This window comes from Anolis carolinensis, chromosome 5 (genome assembly GCF_035594765.1).
Source record: "Anolis carolinensis isolate JA03-04 chromosome 5, rAnoCar3.1.pri, whole genome shotgun sequence".
In the NCBI taxonomy this organism is placed as follows: domain Eukaryota; kingdom Metazoa; phylum Chordata; class Lepidosauria; order Squamata; family Dactyloidae; genus Anolis; species Anolis carolinensis.
The window spans coordinates 14923835-14949576 of record NC_085845.1 but is presented as its reverse complement, the minus strand read 5'-3'; the positions used below and the strand labels follow the sequence as shown (position 1 = coordinate 14949576).

General features: G+C 40.5%; 1 protein-coding gene across 2 annotated transcripts in view; it reads right to left on the bottom strand.

Annotated features, from left to right (window-relative positions):
- cfap299 (cilia and flagella associated protein 299) overlaps positions 1-25742 on the bottom strand; it is a 325570-nt gene that overhangs the window by 211977 nt on the left and 87851 nt on the right. For both annotated transcript variants that reach the window (XM_003226892.4, XM_008119886.3), the window contains exon 3: positions 20464-20554. In XM_003226892.4, the coding sequence (XP_003226940.2) occupies positions 20464-20554 (91 nt within the window). The remainder of the gene's footprint in view (positions 1-20463; positions 20555-25742) is intronic.

Below are 25742 nucleotides of genomic sequence, written 5' to 3'. Positions count from 1 at the left end.
GGGAAGTGGGGTGAGCTCCCACTGTTAGCCCCAGCTTCTGCCAACCTAGCAGTTTGAAAACATGCAATTGTCAGTAGATCAATAGATATTGCTCCGGCAGAAAGGTAACGGCGCTCCATGCAGTCATGCTGGCCACATGACCTTGGAGGTGTCTATGGACAAAGCTGGCTCTTCAGCTTAGAAATGGAGATGAACACCAACCCCCAGAGTTGGACACAACTTAATGTCAGGGGAAAAACTTTACCTTTACCATTATCGAATGGGATATAGTTTTAATTAGGCCTATTTTTAATTGTAATACTCAAGCAACCAGAAACATCATTGATCCAGCATCTACCGATAATGATAGATGCCGGTTAAGTGAGAGTTCACTGTATCGTGGATTAAAAAAAACAAGTAATCCATAAAATCACAGACACAACTGCAATCACAGAGAATAAAAATGTATTATTAACCAACCAGGCACTTTAGGAAAAAATAGATGTACAATCCCTAAGACAAAATTCTACTTAACAGGACTTCTATATGCCTGCATGATCAAGGTTATGCCCAAATCTGCAAATATTTACAAGGGGCTGTAGGAGCACTTTACTGTACAAATTATACAAGCTAAAGAGCTACGGAAAAGGAATTCCATGATGGAAAAAGAGGCACATAAGGAAAGAGAGAACAACTTGTTTAAGGTTATTGAGCAGGCACTTATCCAAACCCGGAATGGAAGCCATTTCTCTTGACACTTAATCCAGTTCATTGAACCATGCTGCTTGTTATTTACAAACCAAAACAGCCGAATGTAAAGCCTTTCTATGCAATGGCAGCACTACAAAGTTTTCCATGTTTCCAATTTAGACCTCCAAAAAATATTTGACACGACAAAAGAGCCTTCAGGACGCCAAATGAGCGTGAAATATTTTCTTGACATCACAGAAACCAGCTTCTTCCCCATTTCTTCCACTTCAGCAGCCATTTTAAGGGGGAGGGAGGACACTGAATCAAACACTTCTCTTTAGGAAGGAAAAGAATGTTGGCGGACTTGGAGAAAACACATGTCCAAGGAGAGGAAAGAGCACCAAGACCGGCTGGTGACTGGAGCGGCTCCCTTGACATGCCTCTGCCACCTGCTGGACAATCTACTTTATAGACTTTATTGGAAACAGTGAAAGGCACCAGCCAACACAAATATCCTATCTATTACACTTGGATTCTTCTGAAACTGGGTGGCATGTAATCCAATAACATTTCTAATGGATCCTCCAAACATTGCTTTGATTGGGTATTTCGTCATGGCAGGGGACTGGACTGGATGGCCCTTGTGGCCTCTTCAAACTCTATGTTCCTATGAGTCTATGCTGTTATGAAAGATTAGAAGCCACTTCAATGTTCTCTAACTCTCTAATAGTAATTCTCTTCCAAATCTGCCCATCAAGTTGTTTGTAGGTCAACCTTCCATGCCCGCTGGATGATCTTCATGCAGGCACAATTTGTTGCAAGTCCACAGAAACAAGGGACTCATGAAGTACCTGGCAGGACACAAGGCATAACAGGCTGTGTTCAGTCTGGTCAGCCACAAGCTGTGGAAGCAAGCCTATTCTATTCTGTGTGTTGTCAAAGGCTTTCATGGCCGGGATTACAGGGTTGTTGTATGTTTTCTGGGCTGTATGGCCATGTTCTAGAAGTATTCTCTCCTGACGTTTCGCTCACATCTATGGCAGGCATCCTCAGAGGTTGTAAGGTAATCTCTGAGGATGCCTGCCATAGATGTGGGTGAAACGTCAGGAGAGAATACTTCTAGGCCAGGCTGTGGCGCAGGCTGGTTAGCAGCCAGCTGCAACAAATCACTCTGACCAAGAGGTCATGAGTTCGAGGCCAGCCCGGTGCCTGCGTCTGTCTCTGTCTCTGTTCTATGTTATGGCATTGAATGTTTGCCTTATATGTGTAATGTGATCCACTCTGAGTCCCCTTCGGGGTGTGAAGGGAAGAATATAAATACTGTAAATAAATAGAACATGGCCATACAGCTCAGAAAACATACAACAACCCTACTCTATTCTGTTTGTAATTCTTGTGTAACAATCATTTCCAACACACAGTACATAAAGATGAGCAGCTGTGCCATTCATAGCAAACTTTGGAAGCAGAATAAGAGGAAGATGGAGACACTCTGCCAAATATATATATTTTAGGAATACAGGACACTTTGCTGTACAAGATAAGACTACCTATTTAATTCAGTACTGTTTACTCTAAGAGTAAGTCACTTTGTCATCTTCAAATATTCTGGACTAAACCTCTCATATAATCTGTGATCACTGTTTGCCTGAGATTTATTATTCCACTCAGATTGAAGAGGTAATCTTCTGAAACACCTGGAACTTTGCCTTAGAGACTTTATGGCACAATAAATGTGCTATTCCCTGAATGCACACAGTTGAATTTGCACACAGTACCTTATCCTGGATGATGTAATTGAAAAGCATGGAGCAATGCTATGCAAAAGTACATACAAATGGATGGCAGAAACAACACTTTGCTTATACAAATGAAAAAATGTGTTGCAAAGCAATACAAGACACTAGAGCTAAGAAACAAATTCCCACAACAAAATATGGCATGTATCTATTATATGTTTTAACTTTGCATCTGACAAAGGAAGCAAAAATAAAAGATAGCCTCAAATATATCAAAAATAGGCATCCTGTCTTTGGGATTTTGTTCATGAGTATGCACAGACAAATACCAAAATCTTTAACTAGTCTATATGTAAACAAAAAGACCATAAAGTTTCTAAGACTGTGAATAGGGACTGTTGTATTGATCTTATGCAAATAATTTTCAACTGAAAAGCAAGGCAATGTATTTTAGATATCATGCACATGTATACATATATGCATTCACACGCATCAGTTAATAATTACCCAAAACAGGAATTCACGGCTAGATTAAACCATGACTTTAAAAGCAATTGAAAGCCCCAAACTGATGGATGAGTATGGGAAAACCTGACAGAATTACATGTACTATCTCAAGAGAATTAAGCCATGTGGTTCTGTGGTTTTGCATTTGACTCTAGTGCTATAAAGTTTTGTAGTGTGTTCTGAAGAGATCTGATAGAGGTTTATTTGTACTTGCATAAGGATGAGTGTTAGAATGTGCCGGCTAGGAATAGACAAGTAGGCCTTTTCCGTTTCCTAAAACCTTCAGACTTTTTCAAGCACTTTTCCCTGCCATTTTGCTTCAGGATCAGTTTCTAGTTTTCTAAAAAGATTTCACTTTAATGTATGCATGCTATTATTATTCAGAAAACAATAGTATCACAAAATCAAAAATGTAAAAACTGACAGGTAATTACAAGTGCTCACTGGGTCTGTTTCAGGTGAATTCCACTCATATGTCTTATGCCAGAGTAGTTATAGCAGAAGCATATCTGTAAACATTAAGAAACATTTGACACACCCTTAACCTGTAAATAGTTAGGAAAATAGTTTAACTAGGAGTCCAGCTCAGAGCGGCAGCTTATCCCACCAAATTCATTGGGAATGCCCTACTGAATTTGTTGGCACAAAATGTAAGTATGAGATCTGAACACAATACCATCAAGAAATCATTATGTACATGAGAGAGAAAGCTTGGGATAAGATGTTTTTAAAACTGACTTTACTTGCCTGAAACTTATGCGAGACTTTGCTTACACTAGTAAGAAAAAGATTAACTGAACATGACTGAAACATTTGGAGAACCAAACGCATGCAGGTCAACAGCTAAGACTGCATGGCTTACGCCTCCCTTCCTTGCTGGGTTAGTAAATGTGTTCAGGGTGAACTGTTCCAGATTGCATGCACAATACACCTCCATATATGAATTTAGAAACCCATCTCTGCACACAGAACAGTGGCATGACATGGAATGGGTTCAAGCCTAGCTTTATTGTTATCATGCTTGCTTTCTATGTGGAGAAGACACACCTGTATGAGGTAAAACAACATATACAGACAATCACCATCACTGAAACAAATGATAGTAAAATTAATACTCCATTAGCATTACATTTTTCTGTCATTTGTCTCAGTCCCCACATGGCCAAGCCTGTAGCCAAGGGGGGGGGGGGGCTTATGGGTTCAACCCATCTCCAGTAAATTTTCCACTTCAAAAAACCTAGTTTACTCATGAATTTTAACTGGTTAACCAAATCTCCATGCGAAATCTATGAAAAGCAAAAATTAGAGTGCCTCCAGAACTGCATGCACTATCTCAACTAAAATTTGCTAATTTATACACACTATCATTACTTAACCTTTCTGCCAATTTACATTGCAATAGCAGCAATAGCCAACATAGTAGAAGCAATCAAGTTTTGAAGTTGTGGATGTTGAAGCAACATTTTCGACATGAAGATGACATAATCTACCAAAACTGACATCAGAATCAGACTCCCCAGGTTAAACTCCAGAAGAAAAACTGAAGTTTAAATACAATTTACAATGTTTCCAGATATTGTGTACAAAATTGCCTTCAGATTATGTGTATATAAAGTGCAAGTGAAATATAAACAAAACAAATTTCATGTATAGACTGGGATCCCATCTGCAAGATGTGTCATTATGATAGTATATGCAAATATTGGATTTCCCAAATCCAAATAAATCCAAAACCCAAAACAGAAAAGATAGAACATCTTAAACCTTCATCACACATTGTACAGTTCAGGAAAAAGTTCACCATGTTATTCTGCTAAATATCTCAAGCTATATAACCTGTACAACAGAAACATCTGATACAAAATTTAGGACTATAACTTCAAAATCATCACTTTTCTTCTCTTGTATAATATTTTTGCATCTTTTTATGATGAAGAAGCCAATGAAGCTTTAAAGGCTTGCACAATGTATTTTACACATTTTTGTTGGCCAATATATGCATTGATCTTTTGTGGATTTGTACGGCCAATATTGCTATGCCCAAGGAAAAGCATTTCATTCACCAAAAACCTCCCTTTGACATTTAGTGTAGTTTTATGGCAATTTAAAGAAGAAGTTTTTTTGTGTGTTTCTTTCTCTTTTTGGTGATAATCATATCAATAATTTAGAGATGAACAATTTAGTGAGGATATTTTGTATAGAAAACGTGAGGCTAAGAGTTCATCAAAGAACAAATACTTCTGAGGAAGTAGAATGTTATAAAGGCCAGCAGTGAGGCAGAAATAGTTCATCTCCTTGATTGACTGGGATTGAGGAAGAACAAAATAAATGTCAGAGACATGGAAGGAAATGATAAAGTTAGAGTACTTGAAAGAAAAGAGAATAGGAACTGCTGGAACTGAAGAACCAATTGACAGGGCTGCATAAAGGACAGTGACATATTACTTGGATTATAGGTCAGGAAAAAAATTAAGCCCAATCATGTTAGATCAGATGGGATTCATTTGTCTATCAGTGTTTTTTATTATGTTGTTGCTCATAGGGGCATGAAAATCCATTCACATTTCCAAAAAAATATTGGTTGTTATTTTTCTTCAGTATACTTTACAACTTGTTTACTAATATTCTACTATACTTTACACAGCTGGCTATATAGAAATACAGCTAAATGGCCTGATTAAATGATGGTATCATCAAATATTATTTGTAATTGATGTTACAAAAGCATATTGCCTTTTTATACTCAAGCTGACATAGTCTGTTACTGCTCTTTTAGTGAAACCTCTTTCCACCTTCAGAAAAGTCTTGCTTATATGAAAATTATCAGTTGATAAAAGAGATGTTTTCACTTCTTCTCTTTAGAAGCATTCACACATCAGCTCCTTCTTTCCACTTTGAAGCCAATCATTTATAATATGAAATTTATCCTGGATAGCAATGCTAGGGAAGAACTATTGCATAGATCAAAAGCAAAATCTAATAAAACATTCATATTTTGGGGAAAGTCCATATAGTAAGAACACTATCTTTCAAAAGATTTTATCCAGACATAGTATAGACCAAAGACAATAAAGTTAGGGTCACCTGGGAGTTTTTCTGACTCATTGCTGAGCTTGGAACTCCAAATTTCTGCGGTGACCAGGGGAGCTTTTGCACAATGAATACTTGTGCACTAGTTGCAGCTGTACCTTGGGAAGTCTGACTTAGCCACAATGGTCCATACTCTTGTTACATCCCAAACAGACTACTGCAATGCACTCTCTGTGGGGTTGCCTTTGAAGATTGTTCGGAAGCTTCAAACAGTCCAACGGGCAACAGACAGGTTGCTCACCAGAGCAGCGTACAGGGAACACATAACTCCCATGCTTGACTGACTGCCAGTCTGAAAATGAGCACAATTCAAAATGCTGGCTTCAGCCTATAAAACCCGAAATGGTTCCGGCCCAGCTTACCTGTCCAAACGTATCTCCCTCTATGAACCACCCTGGAGATTAAGATCGTCTGGGGATGTCCTGCTCTTGGTCCTGTCACCTTCACAAGTGTGACTGGCGGGCACGAGAGACAGGGCCTTCTCAGTGGTGGCCTTTAGGCTGTAGAACTCCCTCCCTAGCAACATTAGATCACCCCCACTCCCTCCTAGCTTGCAGAAGGAAAGTAAAAACCTGGTTCTGGGATCAGAATTTCGGAGAATAGCAAAGTGAAATAATAGACTTGGAATATGTGCAATGACTACTGAATTTATTTATTTATTTATTTGCGACATTTATATACCGCCCTTCTCACCCCGAAGGGGACTCAGGGCGGTTTACAAGTATATATAAATACAATATATTATATTATACAACTATATCACAATATTATTAGTAATATTGCATGTAATATAAATATACAATTATAATAGTGAATTATAATAATTATTACATTGTATTACATCATAATATTATTATTAATATTACATGTATATACAATGTATTATAATATTAGTATAGTATAATATTATTATATATCATTATATCATTAAATTGATACAGGAGACATGGTGGAAAGATGTCTTCCCGGCCCCGCCTTCTTCATTCTGCTCCAGATACAAAACTAGCATAGCATGTTATTGCGGATAGGGGCCTCTAGCTGATGTAAAGAGACAAGATGGAACTGTCCTCATGGCTCCCTCTTAGCTCTGGCACCCGAGCGTCAGTTGGAGATGGTGAGAGAGGCCTCAGCCGATGCAAAGAGACAAGATGGAAGTCTCTTCATGGCCCCCTCTTAGCTCTGGCACCCGAGCGTCAGTTGGAAATGGTGGGAGGGGCCTCAGCCGATGCAAAGAGACAAGATGGAAGTCTCTTCATGGCCCCCTCTTAGCTCTGGCACCCGAGCGTCAGTTGGAGATGGTGAGAGAGGCCTCAGCCGATGCAAAGAGACAAGATGGAAGTCTCTTCATGGCCCCCTCTTAGCTCTGGCACCCGAGCGTCAGCTGGAGATGGTGAGAGAGGCCTCAGCCGATGCAAAGAGACAAGATGGAAGTCTCTTCATGGCCCCCTCTTAGCTCTGGCACCCGAGCGTCAGTTGGAGATGGTGGGAGGGGCCTCAGCCGATGCAAAGAGACAAGATGGAAGGCTCTTCATGGCCCCCTCTTAGCTCTGGCACCCGAGCGTCAGTTGGAGATGGTGGGAGGGGCCTCAGCCGATGCAAAGAGACAAGATGGAAGTCTCTTCATGGCCCCCTCTTAGCTCTGGCACCCGAGCGTCAGTTGGAGATGGTGGGAGGGGCCTCAGCCGATGCAAAGAGACAAGATGGAAGGCTCTTCATGGCCCCCTCTTAGCTCTGGCACCTGAGCGTCAGTTGGAGATGGTGGGAGAGGCCTCAGCCGATGCAAAGAGACAAGATGGAAGGCTCTTCATGGCCCCCTCTTAGCTCTGGCACCTGAGCGTCAGTTGGAGATGGTGGGAGAGGCCTCAGCCGATGCAAAGAGACAAGATGGAAGTCTCTTCATGGCCCCCTCTTAGCTCTGGCACCCAAGCGTCAGCTGGAGATGGTGAGAGAGGCCTCAGCCGATGCAAAGAGACAAGATGGAAGTCTCTTCATGGCCCGCTCTTAGCTCTGGCACCCGAGCGTCAGCTGGAGATGGTGAGAGAGGCCTCAGCCGATGCAAAGAGACAAGATGGAAGTCTCTTCATGGCCCCCTCTTAGCTCTGGCACCCGAGCGTCAGCTGGAGATGGTGAGAGAGGCCTCAGCCGATGCAAAGAGACAAGATAGAAGTCTCTTCATGGCCCGCTCTTAGCTCTGGCACCCGAGCGTCAGCTGGAGATGGTGAGAGAGGCCTCAGCCGATGCAAAGAGACAAGATGGAAGTCTCTTCATGGCCCCCTCTTAGCTCTGGCACCCGAGCGTCAGTTGGAGATGGTGGGAGGGGCCTCAGCCGATGCAAAGAGACAAGATGGAAGTCTCTTCATGGCCCCCTCTTAGCTCTGGCACCTGAGCGTCAGTTGGAGATGGTGGGAGGGGCCTCAGCCGATGCAAAGAGACAAGATGGAAGTCTCTTCATGGCCCCCTCTTAGCTCTGGCACCCAAGCGTCAGTTGGAGATGGTGGGAGAGGCCTCAGCCGATGCAAAGAGACAAGATGGAAGTCTCTTCATGGCCCCCTCTTAGCTCTGGCACCCAAGCGTCAGTTGGAGATGGTGGGAGAGGCCTCAGCCGATGCAAAGAGACAAGATGGAAGTCTCTTCATGGCCCCCTCTTAGCTCTGGCACCCGAGCGTCAGCTGGAGATGGTGAGAGAGGCCTCAGCCGATGCAAAGAGACAAGATGGAAGTCTCTTCATGGCCCCCTCTTAGCTCTGGCACCCAAGCGTCAGTTGGAGATGGTGGGAGAGGCCTCAGCCGATGCAAAGAGACAAGATGGAAGTCTCTTCATGGCCCCCTCTTAGCTCTGGCACCCAAGCGTCAGTTGGAGATGGTGGGAGAGGCCTCAGCCGATGCAAAGAGACAAGATGGAAGTCTCTTCATGGCCCCCTCTTAGCTCTGGCACCCGAGCGTCAGTTGGAGATGGTGGGAGAGGCCTCAGCCGATGCAAAGAGACAAGATGGAAGTCTCTTCATGGCCCCCTCTTAGCTCTGGCACCCAAGCGTCAGTTGGAGATGGTGGGAGAGGCCTCAGCCGATGCAAAGAGACAAGATGGAAGTCTCTTCATGGCCCCCTCTTAGCTCTGGCACCCAAGCGTCAGTTGGAGATGGTGGGAGAGGCCTCAGACGATGCAAAGAGACAAGATGGAAGTCTCTTCATGGCCCCCTCTTAGCTCTGGCACCCAAGCGTCAGTTGGAGATGGTGGGAGAGGCCTCAGCCGATGCAAAGAGACAAGATGGAAGTCTCTTCATGGCCCCCTCTTAGCTCTGGCACCCAAGCGTCAGTTGGAGATGGTGGGAGAGGCCTCAGCCGATGCAAAGAGACAAGATGGAAGTCTCTTCATGGCCCCCTCTTAGCTCTGGCACCCAAGCGTCAGCTGGAGATGGTGAGAGAGGCCTCAGCCGATGCAAAGAGACAAGATGGAAGTCTCTTCATGGCCCCCTCTTAGCTCTGGCACCCGAGCGTCAGTTGGAGATGGTGGGAGAGGCCTCAGCCGATGCAAAGAGACAAGATGGAAGTCTCTTCATGGCCCCCTCTTAGCTCTGGCACCCAAGCGTCAGTTGGAGATGGTGGGAGAGGCCTCAGCCGATGCAAAGAGACAAGATGGAAGTCTCTTCATGGCCCCCTCTTAGCTCTGGCACCCAAGCGTCAGTTGGAGATGGTGGGAGAGGCCTCAGACGATGCAAAGAGACAAGATGGAAGTCTCTTCATGGCCCCCTCTTAGCTCTGGCACCCGAGCGTCAGCTGGAGATGGTGAGAGAGGCCTCAGCCGATGCAAAGAGACAAGATGGAAGGCTCTTCATGGCCCCCTCTTAGCTCTGGCACCCAAGCGTCAGTTGGAGATGGTGGGAGAGGCCTCAGCCGATGCAAAGAGACAAGATGGAAGTCTCTTCATGGCCCCCTCTTAGCTCTGGCACCCGAGCGTCAGCTGGAGATGGTGAGAGAGGCCTCAGCCGATGCAAAGAGACAAGATGGAAGTCTCTTCATGGCCCCCTCTTAGCTCTGGCACCCGAGCGTCAGTTGGAGATGGTGGGAGGGGCCTCAGCCGATGCAAAGAGACAAGATGGAAGGCTCTTCATGGCCCCCTCTTAGCTCTGGCACCTGAGCGTCAGTTGGAGATGGTGGGAGGGGCCTCAGCCGATGCAAAGAGACAAGATGGAAGGCTCTTCATGGCCCCCTCTTAGCTCTGGCACCCGAGCGTCAGCTGGAGATGGTGGGAGGGGCCTCAGCCGATGTAAAGAGACAAGATGGAAGTCTCTTCATGGCCCCCTCTTAGCTCTGGCACCCGAGCGTCAGTTGGAGATGGTGGGAGGGGCCTCAGCCGATGCAAAGAGACAAGATGGAAGGCTCTTCATGGCCCCCTCTTAGCTCTGGCACCCGAGCGTCAGTTGGAGATGGTGGGAGGGGCCTCAGCCGATGCAAAGAGACAAGATGGAAGGCTCTTCATGGCCCCCTCTTAGCTCTGGCACCCGAGCGTCAGTTGGAGATGGTGGGAGGGGCCTCAGCCGATGCAAAGAGACAAGATGGAAGGCTCTTCATGGCCCCCTCTTAGCTCTGGCACCTGAGCGTCAGTTGGAGATGGTGGGAGGGGCCTCAGCCGATGCAAAGAGACAAGATGGAAGGCTCTTCATGGCCCCCTCTTAGCTCTGGCACCCGAGCGTCAGTTGGAGATGGTGGGAGGGGCCTCAGCCGATGTAAAGAGACAAGATGGAAGTCTCTTCATGGCCCCCTCTTAGCTCTGGCACCCAAGCGTCAGCTGGAGATGGTGAGAGAGGCCTCAGCCGATGCAAAGAGACAAGATGGAAGTCTCTTCATGGCCCCCTCTTAGCTCTGGCACCCGAGCGTCAGCTGGAGATGGTGAGAGAGGCCTCAGCCGATGCAAAGAGACAAGATGGAAGTCTCTTCATGGCCCCCTCTTAGCTCTGGCACCCGAGCGTCAGTTGGAGATAGGGTTTAGACCACAATTTTAATATTGATTTTAATACTGAATGCAATTTTAATTGTTTAATATGTATTAATTGTAACTCTATTTATTTTAAGTTCAATGTTTGTATGTGTTTAAGGCTGTTGCTCCAGCTTCTGCCAACCTAGCAGTTCAAAAACATGCCAATGTGAGTAGATTAATAGGTACCGCTCCGGCGGGAAGGTAATGGCGCTCCATGCAGTCATGCCGGCCACATGACCTTGGAGGTGTCTTCGGACAACTCCGGCTCTTCGACTTAGAAATGGAGATGAGCACCAACCCCCAGAGTCAGACATGACTGGACTTAATGACAGGGGAAACCTTTACTTTTACCTTAAGGTATTAAGTAATTGCTATATTTAAGCCGCCTTGAGTCCACTTCGGGGTAGAGAAAAGTGGGGTATAAATAGGGCAAATAAATAAATAAACAAACCATACTTCTCAGACATGGATTCAAAGCACACACACACACACACACACCCCGCCTGAAAATCAACATCCTATAGGATTGAGTGCATGTTTATAAAATAGGAATAATTGAGGACTCTAGCATTGTGAACACAAATTATGTACGGCAGTAAGGAATAAGAAAGATTCTGGGCCTAATTTAAGACATGAATATTAAAATGCAAAGCCACAGGAAACTCAGCAGAAAAAGACTACACTACAGCTGGATTGACTCAATCAAGGAAGCCACAGCCAGAATCTGCAAGATCTGAACAGGGCTGTTGATGATCACAGAACAACTAGAAAGATCTCTCATTCATAGGGCTACCATCAATTGAAGTCAATTTAATGACAGTTAACAACAAAAGGAACTCAAGGCCAATTGGTCAGACCACACCTGGAATACTGTGTCCAATTTTGGGCACCGCAGTTGAAGGGAGATGTTGACAAGCTGGAAAGCGTCCAGAGGAGGGAGACTAAAATGGTTAAGGGTCTGGAGAACAAGCCCTATGAGGAGCGGCTTAAAGAGCTGGGCATGTTTAGCCTGCAGAAGAGAAGGCTGAGAGGAGACATGATAGCCACGTATAAATATGTGAGGGGAAGTCTTAGGGAGGAGGGAGCAAGCTTGTTTTCTGCTGCCCTGCAGACTAGGACACGGAACAATGACTTCAAACTACAGGAAAGAAGATTCCACCTGAACATCAGGAAGAACTTCCTCACTGTGAGAACTGTTCGACAGTGGAACTCTCTCCCCCGGGCCGTGGTGGAGGCTCCTTCTTTGGAGGCTTTTGAGCAGAGGCTGGATGGCCATCTGTCGGGAGTGCTTTGAATGCGATTTCCTGCTTCTTAGCGGGGGGTTGGACTGGATGGTCCATGAGGTCTCTTCCAACTCTACTATTCTATGATTCTAAGGGAACTGAAGAACCATCTGATCCAATATCAACCTACTCTGAAACTTTGCCAGCAGGTTCTCAGAGCGGTGTAAGTATTGAGGTATTAGGTTTATATTGATTTCTTTATAGAGGGCATTTACTAGAGACTTGGCTATCCTGTCCTCCCCTTGCATATTTCTCTTCCCGGTATCATCTAAATAAATACTTGTTTTAACACACCATTGCGGAGAAATGCAACCAACGGATGTCTTTTTGCTGTTTTTTAAATTGCTTTGTTTTAATAAACATTTTGATATTTCAAGTTAAGCAATTCTGTGATTTTTAGATGAGAGATGTTAAATATTTTAGGTGACGCCTGGTTTTAATTATGTTTCTATTAAGTTCGTTAATTGCTCTGCCTTCTTATAAAAATGGTGGGGCATAAATAATCTAAACGAATGAATGATCAATCAATCAGCATCATGAAACTGGATGACATCTAAAAAGTGGTCCTGATAATGTGCAATAATTTAGTTTAACCCAACAGTAAAACACATGCACAAATAAAAACACAAGTAAATTCAGCACTGGTTCAGTTATCACTCTTACCATGCTTTAGGTAAGTACCGTATTTTCATTCAATGGCAGCTTTGCCTATTCATTTGTAAATTCATATTTTGCCTTGTGTTAAAAAATAAAAATATTTTATAACAAATTGAATTAACAACTGAAGACTAAAGGATATATGCTAGGGAAATTTTATGGGTATTATCTAGGAAATACTTTCCATGGATCCTGCCTAAATACCCTAAAGGCTTCAGAGCCCATCTGATCTTGGAAGTTAAGCAAAGTCAGCACTGGTTAATACTAGAATGGGACATGAAGTGCTGTAGGCTATTATCAGAGGAAAGAACAGGCAAACCACGTCCAAGTATTCCTTGCCTTTAAAAATCCCATGAAATCCATGGGATCACCATAAATTGACTGATGATTTGAGGGCAGATAGATACATTCACACAGATACCTTCCACACCCTGCTTTTGCTACAAGCCAGGTTGCCCCAGTCCAGTCCAAATCCTAGAGAGAAAGGGGTAAATTTGTGTATGCAGTGAAAGTACATTCACATTGACATTACTGCTGCTTTAAAAATACTATGTTTGTCTTCATTCTAAGCAAAGTAATTGTTTCAGCATGGTTTTCTTTTAAAATATTACAATCCTATCTCGTAATAGCTGAGTAGTCTCCCAACTATTATCGTTCCCCTCAAATTAAGAGTTGTTTTCTTTTTTACTTTTAACTTGTAATTTTCTTCTTGGAGCGATGTGATTTTTATAGCACCGTAGTGTTAGCCACTTCAAAGGCATTTCCTCGTTCTGAGAATATTACTTCCTCAAAACAGTGGCTGTGCGTCAATTCCTTTTTTTTTCTCATTTTATGTTCTTCATGTTATAAGTTCTGAAGCGATTTTTTTCCCTACAAATATATAACACTGAATGACTGCCAAATCGTTTTAGAAAGCTGCGGTTACAGTTGCCTGTAATCTGCCTTATCTCGGCATTTTGCTGCTTCGCTTTTGGCAGGGATATAGAGGGAACACAAACATTTGCCATACATACATATTCAAAATAATAGGTGAAATTACAGTCATATTAAATTTAGCACACAAAAAAGCTACCCCAAGAATTTACAATATCTGTCTCATGAGGTGCTATTCAAAATGGGTTTTATAAAAATTGCTTACTTTCCTTTGCTTTAAAATAAATGTTAACAAAGAAAGTTGTAATTCCTAATTTTATGAACATTTGTACAATTTGATCTTTTGAAGGGAAAACAAGATCAAAATCTTCTTGGGGGGGGGGAATTAAGAGATGTTGCCTTTCCTCCCACAAAATGGAGAAAACCTCTGAGATTCCTAATTTAATACAGACATTGAATATTTTTGTAAGAAATCAAAGTGAACTTTGAAAAATGGATTAGTAATTTAAATATAGAAAACCTCAATGACTTGAAGAGGTTACTCTGAAATTATTACCTAAATGCCTATAGAATAAATTGTACAACTGGACGAACTAGTAAAGCTCTTCCTAAACAGGGCTGTTCTAAACTGCAGATGGCATGAGAAGGGGAGGAGAAGTTATGAGTTTTAATACTTCTGAAAGATAGTGATACCATGTACTCACATAAATGACATGTCAAGGAAGCAGGATATTCTAGTTTCTGGCACATAGGAAAGTGTTGCTTTTTGCTGCTTTGATTTTTTAAAGCTACAGACTGAGCATCCCTTATCTGGAATTCCAAAATCTTAAATCCTCCAAAATTCAAAATTGTTTGTGCTGCCGGTACACTGCCGGCACGAAGCCCCACACAACCCCGCCAGAAGTTATGCATTTTTGAATTAATAAGTGTAAAACTGATAAAAAGGGAACACAAGCAGCTTAATAGTTTTAGACCAAAAACAGGCAACAGCAACTGCATTGTCTGTAGCTTTAAACAGTTCTTCTTTTCTGCATGAGGCAGGGCATGGTGGGCAAGCATACAGATGCTAAGTTATTTGTTTTGCTCCACAGGTGGAGGATTCTTCTAGGTAGTGTTATTTTGCCAGGTTGTCTTTTGATCTGCCCACTCCACTTCTGAGTCTGTTCAGGGACTTCCAAGTTGCCCATTCTTGGTTTGCCCCTGGAGGAAGACTCTTGTGGGGGGGGGGGGGTCATCCAGTTGGGATTGCCTAATTTTGCTGCCCAGAGGGATATTCTTGCTGTTGCTCAAGAAATATTTAGAGGAGTGATGGTTCTCAAAAGCATTCCTTTACAACATTTTAAATCCACCAGAAGTAGCCCTGCCTCGTATGATGGACTCCAAGTGACTCCATGCCATCAGCGTGCCGGAAGCACAGAGAAACAGAGGGAAGATGCTTCTCTGGCTCAATGTGATGAGGTCCTAAGTCAAGACTAGATGTGGAGAGGTAAAGCTGAGACAAAACAACATGGAAAACATAAATAAAATAGTATAGTGTAAGGCAATAAAAAGATAAACTTTAAGCAAAAATCACACACCAAGAGAAACAGCATCTCCCCATGTTCCTATGAAAGCAATATTGATTTTCAATCTTATATTATTGTAGACCATGTCCTAATCTGGGCTAGTGCTGTTACTGAAGTTTGTTACCCTCCCTGCTTGAATTCCCAAAGTCACAAGTTTAAGAAGCATTGAAAATTCAGTATCTGAATCATCAAGCCTGCCTCCCCAAATCTCTTTGTAATAATGGTCTTAGGTGAAGTAGAGTTTTCCCCTCCAGATTATGGCTGAAGGGACCTGCCAGGTCATTTAAGTTCAACTTTCAATCTAAATATATATATATTATTGTACCCACTTTTGCTACAGCAATCATGCAAACTTTGCAAAACTGCTTTTCAAAACCCCCAAAGAGCAATATTAAAGGAAACTTTAAAACAAACACTCCAAGCAAAATATATGTTTAATGAGTAAAAGCCACAAACAACCTTCTGGCAAAGATCAGATAACTTTAAGCTGCTGAAAGACCATTTCTCATTAAATTGGCTTCATATTTCTTTAAACATAGGGGAAAGGGGAGTCCTTTATTGATACCTGGGCTGCTAGATGACAAATCACAGCTACTTCCAGGAAATACGACGTTTTACTTTTCATTTCACTGAGTTGTTTGCAGGGAATTAGAATTTGATACACACTTCACATTCCAAGCACAGAAGTGATTTGTTTGAAATTAAATTATGGTTACCTGCATGAGTCATATCAGCTCCGTGGGGAAACATTAACTGCACAAACATGGGTTTGATCAGGAGGGAAATAAACATTTTGACAATACTCTCTTTTTTCTTCAGCAGTGACAGACCAGCCCTCCTCCAACCCCCCCCCCCCCCAAAGTTATGAATGCCGGAAAATGGCAAAGCAGCAAAAGATCATGTCAGCACAGGATCATATATATTTCTGATGATATACGATATAATCTTATGTTCTGTGGTACTTTCAACACAGGAAATTGGTGCATTACATACAACCTAATTCAAAAATTCACTTTTCCTCCCAAAATCGGTGATAATGGAACAAGCTGTAATGGGCGTTTCTACATTAGCTTCAATGCTACACCACCAAGATTAACCTATTTCTTAATTGTTGGCACAGGCTCAACCCAATGATAATATAAATGTCACCACCGCACTGGATTAGGGAGAAAGAATGAGTCAGACCAAATATTGTGAAACTGACTGCGCAGAGGGACACTTTGGTGAAGTGGCTCCTCTCCTAACTTTATTTCTCACCTCATTCTTCATCATTTTTATTTTAGAGCAAATCCGTGTAAATCTGGGGCAGATCTTGTATTAGACATGCACAGGCCTACACCACTAATTTCCAGTTTCAGTTCCCACATTCTTTCCCACTCCTACTCCTATAGCATGAGTCACATTTTAAAACTCTGGGTCTATAAATCTATGTTGTCATATGAAAAGAAATGCGACGCAAAACCAAGAAACACTTTTCTTACCTCGTGTGGCACAAAACAGGAAAGTGATTTTATATCTTAATCAGCTTGATTCTCAAGTAAAGTGGACTGCCGGAGAATGACATTCCCAAATATAAACATTTTGGGAAGGCTCTTCCTGAATATTCAATTTCTATTCACAATAATAGTGGCTCTAGATAGGTGGCAAAGGAGGCACCCATTTTCATTGCAGTAGCCACTTTGAATTTCAAGAAGTGATGCTTTCTTGGAAAATGAAAGGACTCTATGTACACAATAGTACTATAAAATGTACAATAAAATAAACAATAAATTTGGATTTGAAAATAAATGAGATAAACTGTTGACCTAGGGAAAGGTAAGTATGGTTAGAAGGAACTAAATGTGGATTAACTGGACAGAGAGAACATGATCCTTGAAAGGGGAAAATATGGGATCAAATTTGGAGGTAGTTCTGTTAGGTAGGCTAGTCAATAGTAATAATAATAATAATAATAATAATAATAATAATAATAATAATAAAAACTTTATTTATATACCGCCCTATCTCCCGGATGGGACTCAGGGAGGTTTCCAATCTTAAAAACAACACAAACATTACATAACAAACATAATAACACATTATTAAGCAAAGTAAAAATACAATTATAGAAATAAATAACACTTACATGACCTGATCAAGGGGACGGTCAAGGGTTTAGAAAAAGAGTATATATGAGCTAACGTGTTATTTTACCTGCTTTTTAATAGAGATTTGTTTGTTGAACCACACCTTTTTATGACTGATTGATACAGTGGCATCTCATTAAATGAAATAGTCAATTTGAAAATGAATGCAACAGCTATGAGTCAGTCCTTGTTAATTTCCGCACATCCACAAAGACATGTTTTACATTCTCCAAACTTTAACCAATCTTATGTTTTAATTATAGTTTTCAGGACACAATTTGTTTAGCTAATTTTCTAATGATTCAGGATGTATAATTTGTAATTATTTCCCAATCGGCTGAAAATTTTGACACTTCCCTTAGAAACCTCAGTGGAGCGCAGTGCAGTACAAATCACTAGATCTTATAGGAAACTATTATTATGTCAACAAAACAATTATCTAACTATTATGAACAAAACTTCAGATATTTAAACAGACTGATAAGAAAATCCCTCCTATCAACTTGTGGAAATAGGTACTTCTATAAATCAAACACAAGTAATTATCCAACCATCTGGGATGGTTCTCGGGTTTGAAGGTGGAAAGGTTTATTGGCAATACATGGCAGCAGCTACTATATAATAAGTGTAGATCACAGTATGTGTGAACATAATAGATAATCCAAATTGTAATGTACTGCCACCATCAACACCACTGTCCCAATGAAGGAAAACATCACCAAAGTTATTGCATTTGTAACTAAGTATGTTAGGCATTTCTGGTGGAAAAATCCCCCGAGAATTGCTTATGAAATGGGAACAAGCATGAACATACACACACTCTTCTCACTTGGGCAACAAAATCCACATAATATCCCTTAAGTTTGGGATAAAATGGGACATTTATAGATCTTTCACCAGACCTGAAACACTTTCAAAGGATGCTCAGGTTTGATATACTACATCTACTTGTTGTGCCTACATATAAAATGATACATAACTAGTGACCCAGCAAAATCTCATGTATCCTTGCTCAAAGACCACCACACAACCAACCTATCTCTGACTTTCTCCTTCACCAAAATCTGCTCTGCAATAAAAGTTAGGAATGTTCCAAGAAGCACAGCACATTTCCTGATTCTTCCTGATCTTTTTTATTCTCATTCTTATTTTTCTTTGCCAAATTACAGTAGTTACAAAAGCAGAAGTATAATATACTAAATGGATCAATGCTCAAGAAGAGCAGTCAAGTACATATGCAGGATTTCAAGATGTCCAGATCAAAATAGTGCTTCATAAAAATGTAAACAAACCATTATATATATATATATATATATATATATATATATATATATTACATTGTTTTACAGGTTCTACTATATCACTGTGTAGTGAATTATTGGAATGAGACTTTATGCAATTTCATGTTAATTCTGATTTTTCCTATTCATAAAACCTTCCCAAAAGACATCCATATACACTTATGAAAATGTCTGCCATAGCATTAATCAGAATTTCATCCTTCATTCCCTTCCTCCTCACACCATGACCAACTAAGAGAGGTTTTGCTGGAGATGTGACTTGTCTATAGAAAGGATGGGCTGCAAGATAAAGGAATCACTTTAGGATGGCCAGGACACCAAGGACTGCACTTTAAGGGTTTTATTTGTATTTTTAGCTAAAATACATTAAAAGTGGCCACACAGATTAGGTGAAAATAATTTTAAAATATTGTTTTAATTTAATTTTGTAATTACATTAGAACAAATTAAATTCATTATGAAGTAATGTAAGTCACATTTTAAAAGTTTTAAATAAACTTGGGCAACATAAATAAAGTGAACTTATTACTATAATATAGCAGCATAGGCAGTAGCAATGGGAGCAGAAGGAATAAGACCAACAGTATAGCAATTGATTATGTCTTTGAAACACTTACAAAACCAAGGTTTCCCTGTAAGTGAAAGGTTTTCTATTTCCTTTTCTATTAAGAAAACTGGCTATGTTAATCAATTCCACTGTTACCTCATTTAGTGTTACACTATAAATCACAATGCCAGTTTACAGGGTTTGCAATTTTTCAAGGCTGCTTGAGAGTACGACATAAAAGCAACTATGTACTAGGGGTGTGTGCAATTCGGGAAAAACCTGTGCAGTTTTTGGTCCCATTTTGGTCCCTCCCCCATTCTGTTTACTGGGAAGTTCCCGAAATCAGGGGGAGGGTTCTGTTGTTGTTCCTGTAAGATTCAATCCATTGGTGGGAATGAGGAAATTTTAGAGGCTCATTTTTCTGCCATTTTTAAGCAGATCAGCATAAAACTCGCCTCATTTTTGGGCCACATTTACAATTGCAAGCTTGTCAAGTTTCAGAATGTTTCACCACTCCACTGATTTTTGGGAAAATATTTTAAGTTTTTACATAACACTTTTTTTAAAAAAAAGCACAAGAGCGGGTTCTGGGAATTAAAGTCCCAAGCGCACGTCACAAGAGGGAAGGAGAATGGACACAATCACCCAGGCCCCTGATTGGTTGAGAAGGAAAGTGAGAAACATTCAGAGAGAAAAACCTCAACTCCCATCATATTCCGGGAGGGAGCACAGAGGCCAGGATTGTTTCTGGGGATTTGGCAGCTGAATCCCCCAAATCCAGTACACCAAAATGATATCGTGCACACCCCTATTACGTACCACACTTTGTTCTTCCTTGCTTTACAGGGACAAAGGTGTTGTTCATACATTTATCTCATCACCTGCAAATACCGACTACCATTGCCTAAGCACTTTAGGATGGCCAAGACATCAAGGACAATGTTCAGCTTGCGGATTCAGAATTTGATATTTAAACTGAGAAAATCATAAGCGTCATTCTATATTAATTATATAATATATTGTTATGTACACACATACACATAATATGAAGTTATAATTTCAGAACTGGAATGGTAATTTTGCCGTTCAATCTCATACTGTTTTATAAAGCCTACATTTCAAATTTACTCACAGCCATTTTCCCACTACGGTTGGCTTCTTCTCTCTCTGCCAGTGCCCTTAGAAAGTTGTCTTTCAGCTCTTTTCCTGCACTTGACAGGATCCTAGAAAGGAAAAGATGGGACACATTGTTTGTCTCCATGACATTTCAACTTCTTTCTTCATCTGGAGAACTTTCAACCTGGAATAAACCAAAACCTATAGACAAGGAAATCACCTCTTTACAAATCCAGCAGCATGGTTCCAAGCCAATATAACATTTAAAAACTCACAGATTTAGAAAAACATTATTTAAATTTGCTTTAAGGTATTACATATTATTTTAGCATAATATTGCATTCAAACCAAGAGTTTTTAATCTCACTCCTATGCATAAAGTCCTGATACTCTGAGAAAGGAATACTGTATATACTAGAGTATAAGCTTAGTTTTTCAGCCCTTTTTTAGGGCTGAAAAAGCTCCCCATGGCTTATACTCGAGTGAGGGTCTTGGCCAGCTTCTATTAGGTTGGCTTATACTTGAGTATATAGGTATTCAGAGTTGGACAGTCTTATCTTATTAAAGTCTTATTATTATCTTAAATTACAGTTTTATATAAATATTCAAAAACATTTAACCTACTGATGCCTCAAATAATGCAATTTTATTAATATCTATTTTTATTTTTGAATTTGACCCATAGCTGCTGCATTTCTCACCCTCGTCTTATATTCGAATCAATAAGTTTTCCCAGTTTTTTTGGTAAAATTGGGTGCCTTGGCTTATATTCAGGTCGGCTTATACTCGAGTATATATGGGTAACTCATAATAATATTATTATTAGCTAACACTAAAAACAAATAACAAAAATCCATGTATTGATGTCACAATATCGCTGTGTAAAAAAGTTACTTTAGTACACTTACACAACCAATCCATGCACTTATCATACAAGCCCTGACCAACAAAATTGCCCATTTTTGTAACATTCACTTTTTTCAACTGATTACATTTAGATATGGTATATTATTTCGCAAATATGGATACATGCACAGCTGGCCAAAATACTGTTTTGATTTCAGGTTGGAATACAGTGACAAATACTGAGTAAGATATGACAACATAAATAGCATTAAGCAATCATGTTAATAGGATTTCTGAGAGCAAGGAATTTGGAGTGGAAAGTTTATAAGATGTTTCATCTTATCCTAAATGCCACTTTTATTCTGAAAGCCCTGTTTGAATATAAAGAAAGAGGTTTGGGAGGAAAGACTTAAAAAGTTAAGTTTCCCCCATTGCTCTTCTTCTCTGAACCACTGTGAATCCCAAGTGGGTTTTCTGTAATTAAGGTGTTCACTGTACTTTTGCTACATGCATGTACATGCCCTGCATGTTTTGCCCTGGGATAGTTAAGAAAATCACCCAAAAATCTAGTGAAAGCTAGGGGTTCATTTCCCACCTATCTACATTATGGTACAAATCTTCTATAGGTGCATAATATTTTGGGAGGAAGCCAGGCCAGAGCATTGAGCCTGCATCAGTCCCCAGAAATATATTATGTTCTGATATGGGAACAAGCTTTAATCGTTTCCAGAATTAGCCTGCAGATATCAGAACAGTACCTTTGATTCCTGAAATTGGAGTCATCTTGGTATGCCTTTGCTTCCTAAGGAATCCTTATACCGATGCAGTATAGATAAAGTAAACTTTCCCTTGTATTAATTTCTTTTTTAATTACGGATCTAAGTGAAGAAGTCAGCTAAAGGCTTGGAAATTCAGCCAATATAGGAATGTGTAAACAAATACATTTCATAACTGCAACTGCATTTCGTAACTAAAAAGTATGATGCATTTTAAACATTATACGGCACAGAGGAAGAGAGCGAGAGACTAGTAGTACAACTAATGGTGAAATATATGATTGTCCTTCCCCGTTCACATTAATAAAATATACAGAGCTGAATCCCAAGGAAAGAATGTAGGAAAATGCATGCAAGGAAACTGTGTAGACAAAGAATAACCATCTTCAGAAGAAATATTTGGATAAAGGCATATAGGAACAGTCAAACTTTGTATGATTTATTTATACCATATTATTTTCATGGGGAAGGAAGAAATGGCAACTGCAAGAAGAAAACCAGTTGGGATTCTTTAGCCCCTGCCATGCATTCTCCTGTTTGACTAAGTTTATTTAACATTCAGCGACCTGAAAAAGCTTGTTAAAATAAATACCAAAAAGGAGTTATTTCCTCAAAAGAAGGAAAAAGAGAAAGGACTAGTTTTAAGTACTTTAAAAAAAGACTGGAGTGACACTTATTACTGGTATGCAAACACTCAATTATTCTATTGCTAAGTTATTCACACAATCACACCCTTTCAATGCAATATACAGATGATGCTGATAAAAGAAAAATTGAGAGTTGTGTTTAATGATTAGTCAGGAAGTTATGCATTACAATATAATGCATTCAACACATAAAGTGCTTATGCTTCCCTTTCCTATAATTCATTATCTTCTAAACTTTAGTTGTGGAGCCTTAACTGTATTTTCATTCATCCTAAAGAAAACATTCCCAAGGAACAAAACAAACTGCAGTAGAACTGGTGGGAGAAGTGTAGATATATTTTATGGAAACAGGACACTGAGGGTCCCAGACATCCAGAAGGCTTCTCAAAAACTGGAACTAGATATAATGAAAATGATATAGGCTGTTGGGGACTAAGTTTGCGAACATGGACGCTACAGATATCATCCTACGGAGTTAATTCTCCACCTTCCTCACAGCTTCAAATTACTAAGGGAAGGCAGGTTATACATTATACATACATATAAACATACATACACAAAATCATTTGCTTGTGTGGTTCCAGCATACATGCACTATTTAGAAATTAAGCCTCTGCTGCTCTTGGAATGTGATGATGACAAAAATGGAGCCAAATGGCACCCACAAAGTGGTGACATCACAGTACAGGTGATGCATCATACAAAGTTTTACAGCCACTGGCTTCAATACAAAAATAAGATTAATTTTTGAACAGGTTAATTTCCCCAAAGTCAGAGTAGGGACAGCCAAAGCCATTCTGGCACACCAAGAGAATTATGTCAGCCCCCTCTTGCAAGAGGAAAAAAACTCACTGGTGTATGTAAAAATTAAATAATGGAACTTCATTAACAAGAATGAATAAACAGAGCTGGTCATTTCACTTAAGCACATTTTGCATCCAAACCAGAAGCAGTTATTAGTAATGTGTGTGTTCTACAATATTCCTCTGTATCTTGTGCTGCATTGTGCACTGTCTGCTTCTAAAAGGTAACATGTTCTTGGGTTGCTTGTAATGTTGGATTAGCAGTAGCACAATCCCCATGCATGCACATATGAAAATGTCCAGGGGAAAGGACTAGAACCACTGTAAATAGGGGTGCATCTACACTGTAGAAATAAATAAATAAATAAATAAATAAATAAATGATAAATCAAGATTGAAAAATCAGCTGATGACTCAAAATGCAGACTGTGCAAGGAAGCTGATGAAACCATTGATCATATCCTCAGCTGCTGTAAGAAAATTGCACAGACAGACTAAAAACAGAGGCACAACTGTGTGGCCCAAATGATCCATTGGAACTTATGCCTCAAGTACCACCTGCCAGCAGCAAAGAAATGGTGGGATCACAAACCAGCAAAGGTCATGGAAAATGAACACGCAAAGATACTGTGGGACTTCCGAATCCAGACTGACAAAGTTCTGGAACACAACACACCAGACATCACAGTTGTGGAAAAGAACAAGGTTTGGATCATTGATGTTGCCATCCCAGGTGACAGTAGCATTGATGAAAAACAACAGGAAAAACTCAGCCGCTATCAGGACCTCAAGATTGAACTTCAAAGACTCTGGCAGAAACCAGTGCAGGTGGTCCTGGTGGTGATGGGCACACTGGGTGCCATGCCAAAAGATCTCAGCCGGCATTTGGAAACAATAGACATTGACAAAATTACGATCTGCCAACTGCAAAAGGCCACCCTGCTGGGATCTGGGCACATTATCCGAAAATACATCACACAGTCCTAGACACTTGGGAAGTGTTCGACTTGTGGTTTTGTGAAACAAAATCCTGCATATCTATCTTGTTTGCTGTGTCATACAACGTCGTTGTGTCAATAATAATAATAAATAATAATAATAACTTTATTATTATATCCCGCCACCATCTCCCCAGAGGGACTCGGGGCAGCTCACATGGGGACAAGCCCAACATATAACATAGGTTTAAAACACAGTACATGAATTGAATTAATTATAATTATAATTATAATTAATGCACTTTGACACCTCTTTAACTGCTATGGCTCAGTGCTGTGGAATCATAGAAATTAGAGTCTGGTGAGGCACCTGAACTATTGGGCAGAGAAGGCCAAAGACCCTGTCAAAACTACAACTTAGATGCAAGAGGACCAGATTTTAAATTGATCTATGGGTCAAAGAAGCAGCAAAATACCATAGTCCTTACTTCCTAGGCAATGTATTTCAAATGAGATCAGAAGGGCACATGACAAAGATGCTTAAAACAACACTGGATGATGGAAGCCTATGATCTGTTGGTTAGAAAAATTTTAAAAACCCTTCAACAAATTTATTAAAAGTATCTACAGTTGGAAGAAATGGCTTTCAATGACTTAAAGAGGACCTGGAGTTTAGACTCTTTGTACTGGCTTTTCTAGTTGAGTTGGTTCCACACCAAAGTGTGGCTAAATAATGCCATGCAGATTGGATCAGTAACAAGAAAATATTGAAAATCTCTGGATACTAAAAATGCTAGGAGCTCACATGAAGATTTACATGCAGGTTTTATTCTCACCTTCTGTGCTTTATCTTATTTCATGTCAAAAGCATTGCATAAAATGTTGTAAAGCAATGCTTTTGGGTTGGAAAGATTAGCCGTTTACAAGAAATATTGCCCAGGGGACACCCAACTGTATTTACTCAGTCTTCGAGGAGGTTCTTTACGTGTCCCCTTCTGTGAAGATGGCCATTAAGCACATCACTATTAATTATGGTGCCAATTAGACTACGTTTTTAAATAGCCATCAAGAGGCACTTGATCGTCCTTCCCTGCTTCCTGTGTGTCTGGATGCTGTTAAAGAAAAGGCTCCGAGTATATAATAATCTCAAACACCAATAAGATTTGCTTCACTGTCATTGACATAATAAACTTCACAGATCAATTACAGCCTGATTGTCTTGCATCCAAACCTAACCTTTTGTCCATTACAAGAAAACCAGTATTCATGTCTTTTCTCCTTCATT